General features: G+C 38.5%; 1 protein-coding gene across 3 annotated transcripts in view; it reads left to right on the top strand.

Annotated features, from left to right (window-relative positions):
• The window catches only part of LRIG3 (leucine rich repeats and immunoglobulin like domains 3), a 47,889-nt gene extending 27,913 nt beyond the window's left edge, over nucleotides 1-19,976 (top strand). Inside the window, exons 9-19 of one of the 3 annotated variants that reach the window (XM_075066004.1) lie at nucleotides 1,335-1,415; nucleotides 2,154-2,225; nucleotides 2,582-2,653; nucleotides 5,657-5,820; nucleotides 10,186-10,506; nucleotides 11,189-11,470; nucleotides 12,001-12,453; nucleotides 12,684-12,842; nucleotides 13,859-14,002; nucleotides 14,089-14,379; nucleotides 19,253-19,976. In XM_075066004.1, coding sequence (XP_074922105.1) covers nucleotides 1,335-1,415; nucleotides 2,154-2,225; nucleotides 2,582-2,653; nucleotides 5,657-5,820; nucleotides 10,186-10,506; nucleotides 11,189-11,470; nucleotides 12,001-12,453; nucleotides 12,684-12,842; nucleotides 13,859-14,002; nucleotides 14,089-14,379; nucleotides 19,253-19,308 — 2,095 coding nt within the window. In that variant the 3' untranslated portion in view covers nucleotides 19,309-19,976. Of the gene's footprint in view, nucleotides 1-1,334; nucleotides 1,416-2,153; nucleotides 2,226-2,581; nucleotides 2,654-5,656; nucleotides 5,821-10,185; nucleotides 10,507-11,188; nucleotides 11,471-12,000; nucleotides 12,454-12,683; nucleotides 12,843-13,858; nucleotides 14,003-14,088; nucleotides 15,004-19,252 lie in introns of those variants that run through there. The other 2 variants (XM_032795256.2, XM_075066009.1) reach the window with 2 other exon arrangements.
• The last annotated feature ends 300 nt before the right edge of the window (nucleotides 19,977-20,276 follow it).

The raw sequence follows: 20,276 nt of genomic DNA, 5'->3' as shown, positions 1-20,276 counted from the left end.
CAAATCCCACTGGAGCTAAGAGGGAGTGGCAGAAAGACTAAGGCCTGGTCTACACTGGGGGGTGGGGGAAATCGATCTAAGATACTCCACTTCAGCTACGAGAATAGCGTAGCTGAAGTCAACGTATCTTAGATCGACTTAGATAGACTTACTTCGTATCCTCGGGGCATGGGATCGACGGCCGCCACTCCCTCGCTGACTGACTCCGCTTCCGCCTCTCGCCTTGGTGGAGTTCCAGAGTTGACAGGAAGTGCGTTCGGGGATCAATGTGTCAAGTCTAGATGAGATGTAATACATCGATCCCCGATAGATCGATCACTGCCCTCCGATCCGGCAGGTAGTGTAGACATACCCTAAGGCAGCACTGCTGTGAGCCTAGCACTGACATCTTAGGCACCACGATTATAGGTTCCACCTATTTAAATAAGAGTTTCCCTCTTGGTAGATGTCATGAGGGTAGAAGCCTAAGCCCAGACATAGATATATTCAGTGGGTCATTAAAGATTAGGGGTTGATTATCAAGGCTTTGGGTTGTTCAGGTAGTCATCCTTTAGCATTTGTCTGAGCACTGTTTGAAATAATGTTGTTTTACTAAATTTGTGAATCGGGGGAGAGGTGAGAAGTGTGTGAATGAATTAAAATTGTAATACTCTGGAGGATGTTCAGCCTCAGTGTGTTACTGACGTTTCCAGTGGCCAGAACAATAAGTCAGAGCTTGGCTATATGCATGCTTAACTTATTCCAAGGACTGGGAAAGTGTACATGAAACTCTTACTTTTTGGGTTCAGACTTTATGTATATTCTTCTCCTGTGACATGGTTCTGAGTTTTTTCTTAAATCCTATCCCATTGGTTCTCTGCTCAGACACCACTCCTCTTTGACAGATCTGGTCGCACGCTTTTGCTGTCGTGGTCCAAGAGTGTGAAACTTGTTCCCTTTGGCATCCATCTGTTATCATATTTAACTTACTCTCTAAAGCTTTTGTCTTAGGTGTGGTTTTATTTTGATATGACAACTTTTGGCCTCCTCATTTCTTACGATCCCCTTTTCCCCTTCTTGTATTTGGATGTCCTTGCATTTCATTTAAATAAATTGATTCTTGTCATCTTTTAAAGTAGTAGTGAAAAAGGTCAGGTCCTTGAACTTCAGACATACTAGAAAAAGAAACACATTGGGTCAAGCATCTTTGAAAATTGATATTAATATTGTACAATGTTCCTTACATAGACCATTCTAGAAATTGCTTTAAATATCATGTACTTCTTAAGAAATATATACTTTGTTTTGTTTTGTGGAATTTTCCTTTTGTGATTGGGTCTGATCTCTTCAACCAGGGATCTGAAGAATAATGAAATCTCATGGACTATTGAAGATATGAATGGTGCATTCTCTGGACTTGACAAACTTAGAATACTGTAAGTATGACTGACCTGATTTTGGATTTTCTTAGTTACTTAAAAAAATTAATATTGGGCTAAGCTCAGATAAAATATACTGTGAGGGAGCCCAACCTTGGGAATTTTATTAGTCTCTTAAATTTGTGACTTCCTTCCTTATTGTTTTGCTCTTCATTGATGCCTCCTTTTCTAGAAAACAAAACACCAACTCTTTAGTCAAACAAAATCTGAAGAATATGGTCCTTCTTGAATGTTATTCAATATGGAGATTCATGCAGTTGCTGCGTAGAAACCTTTCACACTGAATTAGGATTGCTCATAATAGGAAATGATGGGAGGTGTGTTTTCAAAGATTACAAAAGCACAGTGCCCATGGGAAGTCTTTGATAAAGTAATCCAGCATCTAGTAGCAATGGCTCTGCTGTAATGCAAAGATGTCATTCCAAATACACAGCTATGGAATGAAAAGATGCTTACATTTATAGATTTTAAAAAACAAAAATTCCATGTTACTGAACTGTACACGTTAAACATCTTTGAAAATCATGCCATGATCTATATAGTTACTGAAGCAGAAAAATGGGTATATTTTAGAGATAAGGTATTTTATTGGAGCAAGAAAGACTGAATGGAGAACGTTAGTCACAGTTTAGTAGTAATTGCCTAAAAAAGCAATTGTATAAGATTTTCTTCATAGTTCCAAAAAATGCCCCCATTTTACTGCATCTGTTTGGCATTAAGTATTTATATTTCCAGGATACTCCAAGGAAACAGGATTAGGTCCATTACAAAGAAAGCATTTTCTGGTTTGGATGCACTTGAACACCTGTAAGTAGCTGAAATTCATATTTAACCCAACAGTGGTCAAAGCAAATATCAAACTTAACCAAAACAAATATAAAACTACCAAGGTTACCTCATGACTGTCTGAATGAACCAGATTTACCTTGTTAATTAGTAGTGTGATACTTCTTAAGAACTTTCTGTCTAGGAATTCTGCTCAAAGTGCTATATTTTTAAGTGAACATCAACATACTATAGAAACTTATCTTTGTTCTTTTGGTTACTGAGCTGATTATCAATACAGAATGGAGTTAAGTATAGCTTGAATCTTTATTTTAACCTTATTTGAGTTAATATAATGGATTTTTTTTTCTGATCTTTTTTTTTTTTTTCTTCCCCAGGGATCTAAGTAATAATGCAATCATGTCAGTACAGGGAAATGCATTTTCACAAATGAAGAAACTTGAAGAATTGTAAGTTCTTGCCCCTAAAATCTCCATATTAGAAAATACGTAAGCCATATAAGATACTGATAGATTCAGTATTAACCTCTCATTGCAATAGTTCTGAAGTCGTAACAAATAGTTCATCGATAGATTTTTCTCTGTAGTTGCTGCATATAAGCTAAGTAGCATCAGGCGGCAGGTGTTCATTTTCTACTCCATTTGGTACCTAGAGTCCTGAGTTTAAACTGGTTGATCCCTAATGCATGAGATAAGGGAGACTTTTGTTAATGTACTGTAAAGTGAGTACTGGTATCACTGAACTACCACTTACTGGGCCAGAAAAATGCAATATCATAATTCTTTACCAAAGACCCATTTGCAGATCGTTATTATTGGCTCCCTCTGTTCTGAGGCAGCATAGGAACAATTGCAAGGTCAGAAAGTCCCCTTTTCTGAGGGAATGCTGTAAAAGCTCTTTTTCTGTTGAGCAGTGCAGCAGCTATTACAGCTAATTCTTGCTGAAACAGAAAAGACCTTTTGTTTTCTTTCCTTGAGGCATAGCTAATTTTTTGTCTCCAGTGCTCCTGTGTCATTCCTTCTCTAACTTTTCTTGTCTCAGCCCTGTCCAGTCTAGTTTCTGGAAGTCAAAGTTTGCAACATGACAAAGCTGGATAAGTTAAAAAGAGAAGCTGCTCTTTCTGTGAGGAGAAACTACCTGAAACGTTGCTGGAGGAAAAAATGTGTGTTCTGCTGTGGCTCAAGATTGCTATTCTGGATCAGACTCAGAATTGCTTAGAGGCTAGCCACCTTCTTCCTTCCCGATACCTGATGACATTTCCCAGTGTTCAGGCCTCGGAGAGAAAGCAGTCAGCAACCTTCAGACAGTAGCATCCACCAAGGGAAGTAAGATGCTTTAAGGACATCGTGCTCGGGGAAGTTCTGAGTCCTTCAAGGACATAGACATTCCCTCTGTTCATAGAGATTTTTTTAACGTCTTCCCTGTCCACTCCCCAAAGTTGTCAAGTGTGTATCCCTCATGGCTGATAAATAACTGGGCAGATGATAGGACATGCTTTCCCAAAATTGGCTAAATTAACTCCTCATAATATGCATTCCCAGGAATTTCACCCATTTAAAGGACCCTAGAGAAGGTTAGCGCAATGAGGGTATGACTGATGTTCACTGCATCAAGTGGTCTAGACGGCCATGGTTTTCTTCCATCCTAAGAATAGCAACAAGACCACTCTTCAATTTTCCATTAAAAAAGACCTATTTCTTCTGGATCCAATTCTGCCTGATGATGTGGCATTTCTAGGTTTTGAGCACAGAGCACTTGTGTGGAAAAACTTGATTGAATAGGAAATGTTCAGATCTGGTAACATCCTCCTTTTTTGCTTCAAGAAAGTAGTTATCGCAGTATTTCTATATTAATAAATGGGCATGTTTTACTCACTACAAGTACATATATTTATCCCCCTAGACACATAAAAATTAATACTGTCTTTCTTCCATCAAGGTAACTTTTAAGACTTTTATAATCAGGCCTATCTAGATCCAAATACTTATCAGTAGTCCTGGGGGAGAAGTTTGATTTCTCACTCTTTTTTTGGTCCAGATTTGTAAGAGGTTTCAAATTAACTCTTCCAAGTAGGAAGAGTTCAATTTTTTAGTGGAAATTTAAGTTGGTCCTATAAGCACTTCCAGAATGTTCTTTTGAAACTACTACTTAGGTTTCTTCCCATTTCTTCTTTTTGAATGTGACCATTCTCCTAGGTCTGGTAGTACACCTCTACCCCGATATAATGTGATCTGATACCACACAAATTCGGAGATAACGCAGTAAAGCAGCGCTCTGGGGGGCGGATCAAAGCAAGTTCGATATAACGTGGTTTCACCTATAATGCGGTAGGATTTTTCTGGCTCCCAAGGACAGCGTTATATTTGGGTAGAGGTGTACTATCAATGGAGGACTACATCTGCATTTGTGGTCCTTCAAATATCTTCCTAGTTCCTTTCCAAGATGAACTGTAATTTCCATCACTCCAGTTGTTTTGAGATCTAGCTTTTAGCACCAGTCCTGTGGAAAAAAGATGACGTAAATTGAGTATTTAGGGTTCTAGCTATTTGAACTGATGTGAAACTGTGAGTTTAGTGCTGTTTCTGACCTTGAATCTGAGATTAAATTAAACAAAATTTTGTAATGTACTATCGGCAACTGGATGCATTTGCAGTTCAAATGCTTACAAAACTGGGTGTTCAAACTCCAGCAAACCTTAAGACTCACAGTACAAGATCTCCAGTAACATCTAAGGCAGAGAGGGCAGGAGACTTGGTGTAAAACCAGGAACTTGAGGTGAAAATCCAGGCCTAATGAAGTCAGGGGCAAAATTCCCAGGAGCACGATTTTACTTGCAGTATCACAAGATACTGCAAAGTGGATCTTTTGGTCTTCATCTTGGCAGCAGGGTTCTTGAGGATGAGTATTTCTGCTGTTCATATGACAACACAGGGATTGGTGTATACCCACTGTTCCCATAAATACCACTGTTATCTTACTCATGCTCCTTCTTTTGTCAGTCCTGGTACAGTTCTTTAGATAACTGAGGTCTGTTGGGGTGCAGCTGGGATACAGCTTATAGTTGGGCTGAGCATCCCCCCGCCCCAAGTTTTTCTTTTGTGAGGGTATTTGAATTATGTCGGTTTTGGAACTCCTCTCTTCTGAGTGTTCTCTCAGGTGGCCTCTTTATGTCACTGCCCTGCCCCTTTATGTAACTATCCTTGTCCTGACTCAAGATGGAGACATGAAACTGTAAAGAGTCACAAATGTGACTTTTTAAAGAATTGAATAAGAATGAACATGTCGGCTTTGTAGACCTGAAGTCCAATAATGGTGTCATGTGAGTACTGGGTGACATTAGTTTCTTTTATAATAAATCATTAAAACATTAAGTTTTACAAAAATACTATTGACTTGTACTGTTTGGGTGGTTCTGCATCTTATACAAGAAACATCATATTTGTTTTCCTTAGGCACTTAAATACATCAAGTCTTTTGTGTGACTGCCAACTAAAATGGCTACCACAGTGGGTATCAGAAAACAACTTTCAGAGCTTTGTGAATGCCAGTTGTGCCCATCCTCCACTGCTAAAAGGCAGATGTATCTTTGCTGTTAGCCCAGATGAGTTTGTGTGCGGTGAGTATAACTGTTTCTTCTCACCTTCATAGATTTTGCTTAGTGAGTTTATTTTAGTCTGGTTTATCTGGCATATTTTAACTTTTTGGACTCTGGGGCTGGGGGGGGTTAATATTTTGTTTTAATGCTTTGTCGTCTGCTCCTCAAACTTTGATCTGCAGGTACTCGGAGCTTGTGGTTTCATTCCAGATAGGGAATAAAATTTTTCTGACTTAATTTCATGTATTGCATACTTATGTGTTGTGTACAAAGGAAAGATCAGTGGTTTGTGGTGGTAAATCTATGTGCTTTGAGAGTTAAAATATGGATATTGTTTAGGTAAGCACCATTTAAAAATATGGTGCATCTTGGTGTTCTTTAACTGACATGTCTATTAATATATGCAAATTGTATTAGTGCTTCATTAAATCTGAGATTAATTGCACTGAAGTAGAGTTCCCATGGTAACCTTGACCTCATCAATGTGGGCTTTAAAACACTATTTTCAACTTTAGAAATCATTGTGACTGCATATACATTTCTTGTTTACATTACTAACACCTCACTTTAATAAAATCAAAATCATTTATAAAAATCCAACTCACTTTTCTGTAGTTCTGTTTTTACCTTTTGCATTTCTCACAGGTTAAAAAGTGAATACTAATTAGAATCAGTTTTATTTTGTAGTGCTGCAAATACTTCAGGGTAGGTTTTATTTGTTGCCTGTCAACTTTGGGTTGAAAGTATCAGTTCATAATAGTCTTTCAGTATGTAAATTTATACAATAGCTTAATACGTAACATTTTGTATTAATACATGCTTGCAATGAAAGTGCTGTTCACTGATGCTAAATACTGCATGTCAAATATTGTCACTTTGTTCTCTAATCATGTAATGAAAGACCCTATTCTAATACACAAAGTGGGAACCGTAATTCTTTATTTCTTAACTGTTTTAAGATAAAAATTTGGTACTTTATCTGGCATTCATATACATTTTTGCTTGCAATTTCCATTAATAGAGGAAAAATTTAAGTTTACAAAAAACTTTATACTATCCTGGATTTAAAGAGGTAAATTGGAAATTTGATCTTTCTTCACTATAATTTTGTTACCACAACAAATTCAACATTGTGTAATTTTTACTAATCCTACCCTTTATATCTATACAACTTCACGAGTCTTGGTGGAATTGTCTAGTTGTACAGGAGCACAGAATTTGCAGGGTCTTGCTGCTGTCTTAACAGCAACTATTAACATTACCATCTTATACAGTGTTTTAATATTTCAATACTAAATTAAGAGGAGCTAATGTATAAACTTCTAAAGCTGAAGTGGACAGAACAGAAAGTAAACAAATTAATAGACAGCTAATGAAGAACATACCTTATTTAAGATAAAATCATTTTGGAAAACCAGTGAGGAATTTGACATCTGAAAATAGCACTATCTATTAAGAACATAACATAAGAATGAGCACAATGGGCTAAACCAAAGGTCCATCTAGCCCAGTATCCTGTCTTCCAACAGTGGCCAATACTGGGTGCCCCAGAGGGAATGAGTAGAACGGGGGCAATTACTGAGTGATCCATGCCCTGTCATCCACTGGATCACCCTTGTCCATGTTTGTTAACACGCTCAAAGAATTCCAACAGATTGGCGAGGCATGATTTCCCTTTACAAAAACCATGTTGATTCTTCCCCTTGTTCGTCTGTGTTTCTGATAATTCCATTTTTTACTGTACTTTCAGCTAATTTTCTGGTACTGAAGTTAGGCTTACTGGCCGTTAATTGCCACAGTCACCTCTGGAGCCCTTTTTAATAATCTGCATTACATTAGCTAGGCTCCAATCATCTAGTAGAGAGGCTAATTTAAGTGACAGGTTACATTTAACTAAAGGTAATTTTTATCAGTAGTTTATAGCTTGATGCCATCTGTGATCGATTTCAAAATCTTTAAAATAAGCGCAAAAAAGGGGAAAACCTAAAAGGAAATTAGTACAAGGATAAGTTTAACAAGAAAAGTGAATTGTGAAATAGAAATAGATGCAATCCTTTGAATAAATGAAGCAGTGTGTGCCAGTTAAATCTTTAAAATGCAGCAATCACAATGTCTCTACATATGTGTTCATAAAAAGACACAAAATTAACATAACAGACATTAACTGCACAAGACTTTATCTGACACATGGATGTGTCTCTTTATTATTCTTATAAATAAAGTCTTGCTAAACAGGAGGGGTTTTTATTTTTTTTTTTCTACTGTGCCTACAAGGTTGATAAAATTGGTCGGTCTTAGACCAGGAAAAAGAAGCAAGGACAAAGAAATGAATCTCTTAGTACGTTGCTGTCCCGCATTGTCATGTGAAAGCACACAGATGAAATGTTAATTTAGAGGGCAAGGCCAGTGGTGTTGGTGGGGCTTGTCCAATGGAGTTGGTGATTGAGGCTGTTGAAATGGAAATGCATTTGTACCATTGACCTACACTCAATATCCAGCCCTTAAGCCTAAAGTTGCAACACATTGTAGCCCCTGTAATTTATGGCATGTATATGTCTGCTCTGTTATCTGTTCTGTGGTATTATTATTTTCTAAAATTTGTATGAATTTCTGGTGACAAACTAAAAGGAAAGAGTTATTGTTCCAGAGTCCTTTCCCAGAATACAATTTCCAAATTGAATAGAGGCCACCTTGTTTGGCTCTGTAGCATATTTGTTAATTTAACATCTCAGTGGGAGAAAAGGTACATTTCTGCAGTGTTTAGTATTCTATCAGCGTGTGCTTCTTTCTTCTTTCAAATAGAATGATTGGACATCTGGAGAAATGCTTTCAAATAGAATGATGTGTATTTCAAATAGAATGATTGGACATCTGGAGAAATGCTTCTTACACAACAAGTTATTTTCTTTAACTTCAGAATGATGTACGCTTCGTAAATTAATTTTAAATCTTCAGTGCCAAGTTGGAATTTTGAAAACAACTCAGAGGAAAAACATTTAAAATTTGTTAATGGGATGGACACATGAGATGAGTGGTCCATAACAGTGTAGCTCAAAAATGGCCAAATTAATGTATTTCACACTTTCTAAAATTATGCCTTTCAAGATGAAACAAAGCATGAATAATTTCAGGCCAAAAGTTAGCTTTTGAGAAAACTGTTAGCAATTGAAAATAGGTGCCTAAGTGACCTGTATTAACTGCTTAATTATACAATCGTCTTACTATAGTGATTTTTGTATCCAAATACAACCTGCTTAATAGTTGTCTCTTTTTCCATTGCTTATAAGTCAAGTGCTGAAGTTAATGGCTTGAACAAGATGATGAGAAATATCCTTCACGATTTTATTTTAAAGTGTGGTTCTGAAAATGGGCTATGTGAAAATGGCAGAATCCTACTCAACAGATCAGTTCCTTTTGTATATTGTATCACATCTGCTTATTTTAGTGCCTCCCCTCACCCCAAACAAATGTTTTTAATACTTTTAATGTCTATTAGCAGAGCATAGACAGCACAGCCACAAGAGAATGATCTGGATACTGTTCCGCCTCTCACTTTATCAGTATAAACATTTAGTATGTTTCAGTAAATTTATACCACTGCAAAACCTCCAATGGCAGTGTGGTGACATAGATGTCACCATGGACATAATTTGGCTTGTGGAACTTAATATAGGTGTGATGCACAAGAAAGAAATAACCCAGCAGGATTCTCAGATCCCAGGTTGCATTTGAAGGACTGGTTGTAGAACACATTTTTACTTGTAAATAATTGAAGGACAAGAAACATGGAATCCAACAAAAGGCAATTGTTAGGGGCTTCCTCATCATAAAAAAAACCCACACTTGATCTTTGTATAGTATGCTTAACAGATTTTCAGCACTGCTGCATTTGAAAATTGGAGAAAAGGACTACAAATCACTGGAACCACAACTTCTGTGTGCAGGTTGGGGGAGAACCCTGGACTGTGCCTGACAATCTCTGGTGGCAGAAAGAACCATGTTTTAGTGAAGAAAAACTTATTGCAGCCTTAAGGTGTAGAAAAAAGGAGTCTTGGCTTTGTGACTGACACTCAAAGTAGCTTTCACAGATGTTAAACTGTAGTTCTCTCCTCTTATATATAAACAGCACATAGTCTGCTTTAGATGTGCTTTCTCTTCACTGAGAGATGGCTTAGCACAGTAAACTCATAAATATGACATCTTTAAATGCCTGGAGAGAAATGAAATCTAAAACTAAACCATTGTATCTCTGCTTTATAAATACTTGTCTGACTCTTCTCTCAAACCTATAAAACAAAGCTTACAAAATCTTTGAGTCCTGGGGACCTGGGTATTTGCCTCTCTTCCTCAGTGTCACAATTTTTTCTCCTTTTCCCATCTTTACAGATGATTTTCCTAAACCACAGATCACTGTCCAGCCAGAAAGCCAGTCAGCAATCAGAGGCTCCAATCTGAGTTTCGTATGTTCAGCAGCCAGCAGCAGTGATTCCCCTATGACGTTTGCGTGGAAAAAGGACAATGAATTACTGCATGATGCTGAAATGGAGAATTATGCACATCTCCGGGCACGGGGTGGTGAAGTGATGGAATACACTACCATACTTCGGCTACGCAATGTTGAATTCAGCAATGAGGGAAAATACCAGTGTGTTATTTCAAATCACTTTGGTTCATCCTACTCTGTCAAAGCCAAGCTTACAGTTAACAGTAAGCATCCTTTTTTTACCTGTGCATTTGAAGAGGAAATCACTGTAAAGCAAAATACAATATACACTTTTCTTTTCCCATGGCATTATTTTTAGAAAATGCTTTATAGCCTAATTTCAGCTCATGAAAGTATGCTGCTTCCAAAATCTGTTTATTATTTAAGTTGCATTTATGAGCCCAACAAGCCTCTGTCACTATTGTGTGAGGTGATGTACAAACACAGTTAAGAAACAATCCCTGTCCTGAAGAGCTTGCAATCTAAATAGACTAAGGAAAGGATAGGAGAAGGGAAGAACTACTGTTCACCTTTCACAAGGGACAACAACCTTCTCTGCTGAGGTAGGCAGACTGTGACTTAGCAGAGTTGACCACTGCCACAGGCTTCCTGAATGAGGATGAAACCCATGTTGCCTGATTTAAACATAAGACCATCCTCTCACCAGATATAAGTTTAGGTCTTGTGAGGTTTTTTTTTTCCAGAGCTTCATGCACCAGATCTATTGGCAAAGCCTTGCACATCGCTGTTGTTGAAACTGGTATAAGTTTTACACTTGTTGGAGTTGAGTGTACTGAAATTGAGAAAATACAATGCAAAGGAGGAAAAATAATTTGTTCCAAAATTGGAAACAAACCTACTTATAGTATGTATCTGGTTAAACTTTTTGTTTTGCTTTTGCTTTAGTGCTGCCATCATTTACAAAGATGCCCATGGACCTAACCATTCGTGCTGGGGCAACGGCACGATTAGAATGTGCTGCAGTTGGTCATCCAGTACCACAGATTGCTTGGCAGAAAGATGGTGGCACAGACTTTCCTGCAGCACGCAAGAGACGTATGCATGTCATGCCCGAGGATGATGTATTCTTTATTGTTGATGTAAAAATTGAGGACACTGGAGTTTATAGCTGTACAGCTCAAAACACTGCTGGGAGCATTTCAGCTAATGCAACGCTGACAGTACTAGGTGAGAAACTGTCAATATGTAATGATATAAGTCTTTTTTATTGAAGTGATGTGATAAGTTTTACCATACTTTTAGATTTTACTTAATAAAATGTGTTTTAGGGCTTAATAGGAAGATGTATCAATTCATTACTAGTGAGCGCTTTTGGAGGCATGTATTTAGCTGAAAAATGTCTTTTCAGCTTAGTTCTGTGATAATGCATTTCCTGAAGTCATCATTCATTAAGCAGTGGCCACTGGTTAGCCACTTAAAAGTTTTAATACACAATCATTGTTACTAATAAATAGTTACATGTTCCATTTAAAAGCATAGTTTAAAATAAAAATTATTTAGTATACACAAAAAAAGGAGCAGGTTTCTGGGATTTTTTTCTGAAAAGTTTAGTTTTAATAGAAAAAAGGAAAACGGGTTTGTTTTTTTTATTCAGAGTTAAACTCATTTGTGTTTTTTCTGTGGGTTGGGTCAATATGAGGGTTGGAACCACCTATGTTTTCTAGTAAAGGTAATTTAGAATTTATTTATTTTTACAGAAACACCATCATTTTTGCGGCCCTTGCTAGACCGAACAGTAACAAAAGGTGAAACTGCAGTCTTGCAGTGCATTGCTGGTGGTAGCCCTCCGCCTCGGTTGAACTGGACTAAGGATGACAGCCCATTGGTGGTAACAGAAAGGCACTTCTTCGCTGCAGGCAACCAATTACTGATTATTGTGGACACAGATATTGAAGATGCTGGGAAATACACTTGTGAAATGTCTAATACACTTGGAACAGAGAGAGGCAACATTCGTCTAAATGTAATTCCTACTCCCACCTGTGATTCTCCTCAAAACATTGCTCCATCGTTGGATGATGATGGATGGGCCACAGTTGGTATAGTGATCATAGCAGTGGTTTGCTGCGTGGTGGGCACTTCCCTTGTGTGGGTGGTCATCATATACCACACAAGGAGAAGAAATGAAGATTGCAGCATCACAAATACAGGTGTGTAAACTGCAGCTTGGCAGCGTGAAGGAGTAGTCAAGTGTGTTTGTGGTTGTCCTGCAGTAACTTTCTTCCAGAAACATTTGTGTGTTTTGACTCAAATTCAGAACGGTGAATCATTTGTTGCCTTCAGCATGTTGCTGGCTGGTTTAAAAATATTTCAAAGAAACCTAAAATATACTGATGGTTTTATGCGTGGTTTTTTTTTTTCTCCCTCTCTTAAATCACAGATGAGACAAACTTGCCTGCTGACATTCCAAGTTACCTGTCATCCCAGGGAACATTAGCTGAAAGGCAGGATGGGTATGGGTCATCAGAAAATGGAAGTCATCATCAGTTCATAACTTCTTCAATGGGGGGATATTTTTTACAGCAGAGAGATAGTAATGGTAAATACTTTAAATATAAAACTTGGCACTGTGTTTGGTTACCTGAAATCAGACACTGTCTTATTAACTAATGTGATGAATTGTAATGACGCCAGTGAAGCATCTTTGTTGATTGCCATGTAGGCCCTGTGACTGACTTACCGATTGCTTCAACACATTACAATAATATTTGAAGCTGAGATTTTACTATGCAATACAGGAATGAGAAATGCTTGTGCTGATAACAGAAACCTTGGTTTTGCTGAACCACTTGACATATGGCCTTATCTATTTAGGAAAGTTTCTTCGGTATAAACTCAGGTGTGAATTTAAACTGATCATACTTATACCAGAAAAAGATTAAGTCTACACATGAACTCTACCAGTGTAAGAGTACCCTTTTTGTTATGTCTCTTGGGATAATAACTTAAGCTATGCCCCTCCCATACCCTGGAAAGCAGTCTTATACAGGAATAAGTGTCCATAGAGGGCATTATATTGTTTTACTATATGATTTAACCAATGAAACTTTCCCGTGTAAGCAAGGCCTTAGTTTGTGAAAGCACCTCAACATGATCATTATGTTTTAGAGCAGTAATCTACTTTGTAACACTTGATGACTTGTAGCCATTATTTGGACCATGGCTTCAGTATTCAGAGCAGAATCTTTTCTTGCAAATGAACTCATTGCATGTTTGTTTGTTTGTTGATTATAAAATCTTGGCTCTCCTGGTATTTATTGTATACTCCTAGAATATAAGCAGGCCAGCAGAGTGGTGACATACTGAGAAATCTTGACATCGCCATTCTGGAGAGGGTTAGGGTTAGGCTGTAGCAGCCTTATAAAGCTGTTTAACTAAACTCTCGAAAACTCCTGCCGCTCCAGGAAAAATATGTTTAAGATTCCAGTGCGGGTTTCATTGCTGTAGTTTCTTTATTTGCAGAAGAACAAAACTCCACTAGTAAAACTTACTGTGTAGGATGAAGCATAGAAAAAAGGAGTCTGTTAGCTGATACATTGTGTCTTTATTTTTAAGGCATTTGTCATCTAGATAATGGTAGTGAAACAGACCTGGAGGTTATTACAGATCCATTCTTATGCCACTATCTGGGGACTACAGGGACTGTGTATTTAAAAGGCAATGCTTATGGCTCTGACACTTTTGAAGCATACCATACAAGTAAGTCAAATAAATATTTTAGTTCTGTTTCAGTTTTGCCATATCAGATTCCTAGTAATACTGATTTCTCCTTTTTTTTTGTTAAGGCTGCAGCCCTGACCAAAGAACAGTGTGCATGGACCCCTGTGACTCTAGTTACTTAAAGAAAAAGGAACGCTATCCGTATTCACTTGGAACATTATCACATTCACCAGAAGATCCCTTTGACCAGTATGTTGGCAGCATTGGAATGCAGGCTACAAGTAACAAATTGCTTAACTCTACTTACATGCCAAATGAAGGAATTGGAGTGAAAAGCTTGAGTCTAAACTCAGACATCTTTGATTTGAACAGAAATCAGGAATCATCCTCTATTACCACTAGTAGCACTTTCATGGGTATGTTTCAGCTACTGCATTTCTTAAAGCTGCAAACATCATTTGTATACACGTCCCTTATGACTTGCATGTACTAGAAAACATGTTTATCCTTTTGTCAAAGCAGTAGTTCAGGGTTGTACTCAGTGATTGCTTATATGATTGTTACGTATTGTGAGAAACCTAACTAAAAGCTGGTCACATAAGTAGCCTGACTTTTTTTCAGAGACACTGAGCACATGCAGTTACCACTGAGTTCAGTGGGATACTGCAGTTTATAAAATATATACTGTTTGAAAATTTTGGTAATTTAACCAATGAAACTTTCCCATGTAAGCAAGACCTTAGTTTGGGAAAGCTAACTTTAGTATTACTTCTTTTCCTCCATTATTTGTGTCGTGCCAGGAGCATGCAGGGCACTTCATATTCAGACAAGGTACTCTGACAAGGCCTTTGAATAGACAGTGTACCACACTCGAGGGGCTCAAATGAGAAACAAAAAGTAGTGGGACTAGATGATGAAGTTATGAACAAGCCTTTAGTTTCTTGATTTTTGTTGGGAGGGGGGTGGATTTAAAAAAAAAAATATTCAGTGCATTATAAAATATCTTTTACTATACAAAGGGAATAAATTCTGCATGCATTTCTTAGTTGGTAGCATCAGTTTCTGGGTAACTGCATCTGTATTCCCCCTCCATGGTCCCTCAAGGGCACACACACAAGGTTTTCTGCTCCCAGCTGTCATCTCTCTTGAGTGAAGACCCACGTGTCTCTCCCTCCTGACTGGAGTTTTAAGATTGCACATCTCCCTGCCTTACACTATGATATCCCCTGCAAGCCAGTCTGCTTAAATACTAGTGCCTGTGCTTTTGCTTTCTTTCCAATGGCTATGAAAAGTGTATTGCCAAAGGTTACAAGCTATCACCCAGTCTTTCTGAGCAAGCACACTTTTTCTTAAGATAAAAGCATTACCAAAAAAGGGAGAAAAAAAAACCAAAAAACCCCCAACACAACCCCACAACAATAAGCAGATTTAAACACACACTTAGCATACCAGGAATCACGCACCAGTCTTATAGGGCCCTAGTAGGCTAGTATCTTTCTAACCCTTCCATGAAGTTCTCCCTTTGTCCATTTGCTGCGTCAGAAAGAAGACTTAAGTCAGTTTAGGCTCATCCTTTTAGATCAAAAGCTCTTCCTTTGTTTCCTAGCCTCTGGAAACCCCAGCATGAACTAGTATATACAAACCGCCCCAGGGGTTAGAACATCTCTGGAGTTTGTTACTCATCTTAATCACCCTCTACTGTTTTTTAGTTCCTGTGGTAGCTGAGGTAACCCTCCCCCATAGAGTAGAACACAATCATGTATGAACAGTTCACAACTAAAAGCAACAGAGAATCCTGTGGCACCTTATAGACTAACAGACGTTTTGGAGCGTGAGCTTTCGTGGGTGAATACCCACTGCGTCAGACGCACGAAAGCTCACGCTCCAAAACGTCTGTTAGTCTATAAGGTGCCACAGGATTCTCTGCTGCTTTTACAGATCCAGACTAACACGGCTACCCCTCTGATACAGTTCACAACTGTAATACAAGATGGTCCTAAAAAGCACACTGCATGCAGCACTCAGTTGCTTCCCAGAAGACCTGAGTTTGTTGGGAATGACTTAAAATAAACGCTTCTTCAGTAAAATGCAACTGATTGCAACCCCACTTCAAAACCGCCATATGTTTTTTTTAAAGGTCTACACAGCATAACTTATTGAAGCCAAGTGTGACTAGAAGCTTCTCCTTTTCCTCCTTCCTTTCTGCCTGCTGGAATGTTACATTTCTGACTCCTTCTCTAGTGGTTATGGTGTTCCATTCCATAGGTCTTTCTAGAGAAGATAAGTCTTCAATCAACAACCAATTCCACAGAGCATCTAGCTTATTGGTTAACGAAGTATCTTATTATCAGTCTAGGTAAAACAATCTGTTCACTTGTGCAAATTCTTCTTCTTTGTTCATGCACCTTTGTATTAGTTAGTTTTATCTTTTATCTGAATATAGTTTGCATATTTCCACAAATTTTAGAATATATTTAAGTACAGAAAAACAACACTGCAAGCTTTAAGCATGCTACAGAGGTCGTTGCTCTAATGAATCACAAAAGAGTTTTAAGGAGGCTCCTTTAAGGCTCGTACATTTAACTCCTAAAGGAGGACTACTGGGTTCATGCCCTATGTTTTCTTTTGTGAGATTGGTTTAAATTAGAACCCCACTACATTTCTTGTTTATACGGTTTTTGGCACTGTAGTGTCTGAATGCTGAACACAGCTATGAGATAAGAGGCTGGGTTATATCCTGGCTTATGAATCAATAGAATGCGTAAGGCCCAGATTGCCCCCTCCTGTAGGAAAAACCACAGGAAGGAGTGAAGAATGTTCCTGTCTAAGTTCTTTGACTCTTTATCTCCCTCTCCCACTCACCCAGCCTTCTTTTTTGTGAGTAAAGGTAGTGTAGTTTGCCTCCGGCAGAAGCAGAGGTACAGACTATAAAACCTTGCTGTTACCAGGAGACTTGGGCAGAGGCACCCTACCACTACTGCTGTGGGGGAAACATGCGAATAGGGCTTCACCAGCTGGCTACTGTCTGCCTTAAAGGGGGAGCAGTTTCATGGCAAAGAACTCTACCTAGGAGTCAATGCAGCCTCAGGGCTGGGGGATATCCTCCCTTCTGCTGGTACCTGATGATATTATAGATTTATATCTAGAGGCTTCAGCCAGACTGGAGCACCATTGTGCTAGGCGCTGTACAAACCTACAGTGAGACAATCACTGCTCTGAAGGGTTTAGGAACCTCAGGAGGTCATCTAGTCCAACCCCCCCTCAAAGCAGGACCAGTTCCCAACTAAATCATCCCAGCCAGGGCTTTGTCAAGCCTGACCAAACCTCTAAGGAAGGAGATTCCACCACCTCCCTAGATAACCCATTCCAGTGCTTCACCACCCTCCTAGTCAAAAATTTTTTTTCCTAATATCCAACCTAAACCTCCCCCACAGCAGTTTGAGACCATTACTCCTTGTTCTGTCATCTGCTACCGCTGACAAAAGTCTAGATCCATCCTCTTTGGAACCCCCATTCAGGTAGTTGAAAGCAGCTATCAAATCCCTCCTTATTCTTTTCTTTTACGGACTAAACAGTTCCCTCAGCCTCTCCTCATAAGTCATGTGTTCCAGCCCCCAATCATTTTTGTTGCCCTCCCCTGGACTTTTTCCAATTTTTTCACATCCTTCTTGTAGTGTGGGTCCCAAAACTGGACACGGTACTCCAAATGAGGCCTCATCAATGCCGAATAGAGGGGAATGATCATGTCTCTCGATCTGCTGGCAGTGCCCCTACTTATACAGCCCAAAATGCCATTAGCCTTCTTGGCAACAGGGGCACACTGTTGACTCATATCCAGCTTCTCCTCCACTGTAACCCCTACGTCCTTTTCTGCAGAACTGCTGCCTAGCCACTCTAGGTCCTTAGTCAGTTGATCTTGAGCAGTTGGAATTAGGCGGTGTGAGTTGTTTCTTAATTTCCGATTTGTAGAATCACTTTCTGCAGACACATTTGTCTTCAAATTTCTGCCCATCATGTCGGTTCAACCCCCACTTGAAGAACAGTTGGCATTAGCGTTCATGTTGATGCATGAACCAAAAGTGTTTCGCAGCGTTGTTTTTTTCGAGAAGTCAGATTGGTACCAATTATGGTAAACAAAACTGCATCTGCACATATGATCAAATATGAAAATCCTCATAAAGTCATTTAATATTTTTTCCCCTTCAATACAGTTTTCACTTTTAAACCTTCGATGTCAATTGTTTGTCAATGCGGATACAATTGCAGGAGAGTATTGAATCTTCTAGCCCAGATAAACAATTTTAGAATCAAATTATTAACAACATCTGTAGTGTTTCAAAATGTGTGCCAGGCCACCTTTTGGGCGGTGCGTCATGTGTAAGTGTGGTACCCTTAATCAACAGATCTATGACGGATTGTGTCAGTCAATTATCTAATTACACTTCCGGCTTATGAAAAAAGTGAGACTTTCAGGGTAATGGTGCTTAGCCTGTGGAGCCTCCCATTATGGAAAGGGAAAGAGGAAAATTGATTATTTTCTGGGTAGTGCACACAGAATTGTTTAAGAAAGATTCAGTTTGAATGCCAAATTTGTAACCTTGTGTTACTCCGTGCTAAGCCAGCTGAGCGCAAATGGGGTTATTAAATAAGGCAGAATTTCACTGGCAGGAATCTTTGTTAGCTTGAGTGTGACACAAGACAGAAAGACCACTGGCTCTGTTCTGGCACTTTCAGATTGCTTAGTTCGTGTTATAGTTTTATTTTTTTTTTTTTTAAAAAAAGTTTTTATAAACGGATCTTAATATCAGCCTAACTTAAACAGACCGCGACATGTTTGAGTTCTTCTTTCTCACGAGTACACTCAAGTCTAAAAGCATGTTGAAGGAGATTGGTTCTTGGTTATGCATCTAGAATTGTCTTTGTGACTTGTTTGCAGGTTTTTGTTTGTATTTTGTGTTTTTGAGGAGTAAGGAAATCTCATGAAAATATAAACAAGGAAATATAAAGGGGGTAGTTGTTCTGAATGGCTATCAACCAAAGTTATTTACTTTGGAAACCCTTTTAACATTTGCAGCTAGAGTTTTAAATGGGTACATGCTATGAGTATAAAGCGACTGCTTTTTTCTTTTGGGTGGAGCGGAATAGATAGTATGGCTTAGAAATAGCAAATCTCATTTCAGAGAACTTCGAGCTATGTGTGCCTGGCTTGGTATTCTTGTGTACAGCCCTTGGTAAGACGACAGTGCGTAACACCCAACATTCTTTCCTTACAAATTTCCTGTCTTGCAGGAACATTTGCAATGTCTTGTGGAGGCCTCAACTTAGATTCTCTCTTCGCGCTGTAGGCTGCCAGCAAGTTGTCCAACCAAAACCGCTCCATAAATAATAATCCTTCAAGCTCTCATTGCGACTTTGATTCAGAGGACAGAGGAAAGATGGAAGGACAGGACAGTTTTCTCATGAGGAAAACAGCATTTTGTACTTACAAACGGCCTTTGAACTTTAGGACTCCTTACTTTTCCCAGTTCTTATGACTCTGAACACATATCTGCTTTGACTGGCTGATGGAACCAAAGAATATTTTTTGACATTACTACCTCCAATGTGGAGTCTTTATTTAAAAGGGGCAGGGGTAATCCATGTTTTTAATGGAGCTATGATATCAGAAAGATATGGCATACATTTTGATAACAGATAAAACATATTGCCAAAGTGTTATAAAATTTTAGTACAGGATACATTCCTTAGAGATAGTACTATATTTCTAATTATTTTTTAATAGCTTTTGTTTTAATGCAAAATGCGGTATCTCTGTAAATTAATGATGTAAATAATACATGTATATTTCCTGGTGAGACTTCATTTTATTTGAAATGGAGTACTTAAGGATCCTTAAACTGTTGTACCAATATCTGTACTGTTTTTTTGACATGGACGTTCCATGCTGTTTCGCATATCTGCATCTTATTTGCACATCATTTTTAATAAGAAGTATGCTGGCCTTGTGTGTCTTTGAGACACAGTAAGGTATGACGAATTGCAAGCGTGGGAAATGATGTTCGATAGAATTGAAAATGTATGGTGTGCATATAAACCCTCTGGCCCTATCTCATCAGTTTGTTCTAAAATGTAGAGCATATGGGTTCACCTTTATTAGATATCTGCTGCCCTTAGAAGTAGTTCTGGTTACACAGCTTCCCGCACAATTGTCCCACATGCCACCACAAGACTGTCGTAGGTCAGCTGTCTAGCGTGTGTTGTACAAATAACTTTAATGCTACACCTCTAATTGCTGGATATGGAGCAGAGTGGA

This window comes from Chelonoidis abingdonii, chromosome 1 (genome assembly GCF_003597395.2).
Source record: "Chelonoidis abingdonii isolate Lonesome George chromosome 1, CheloAbing_2.0, whole genome shotgun sequence".
Lineage (NCBI taxonomy): Eukaryota > Metazoa > Chordata > Testudines > Testudinidae > Chelonoidis > Chelonoidis abingdonii.
The sequence above is the reverse complement of the archived record's forward strand: the minus strand, read 5'-3'. Positions and strand labels throughout refer to the sequence as shown.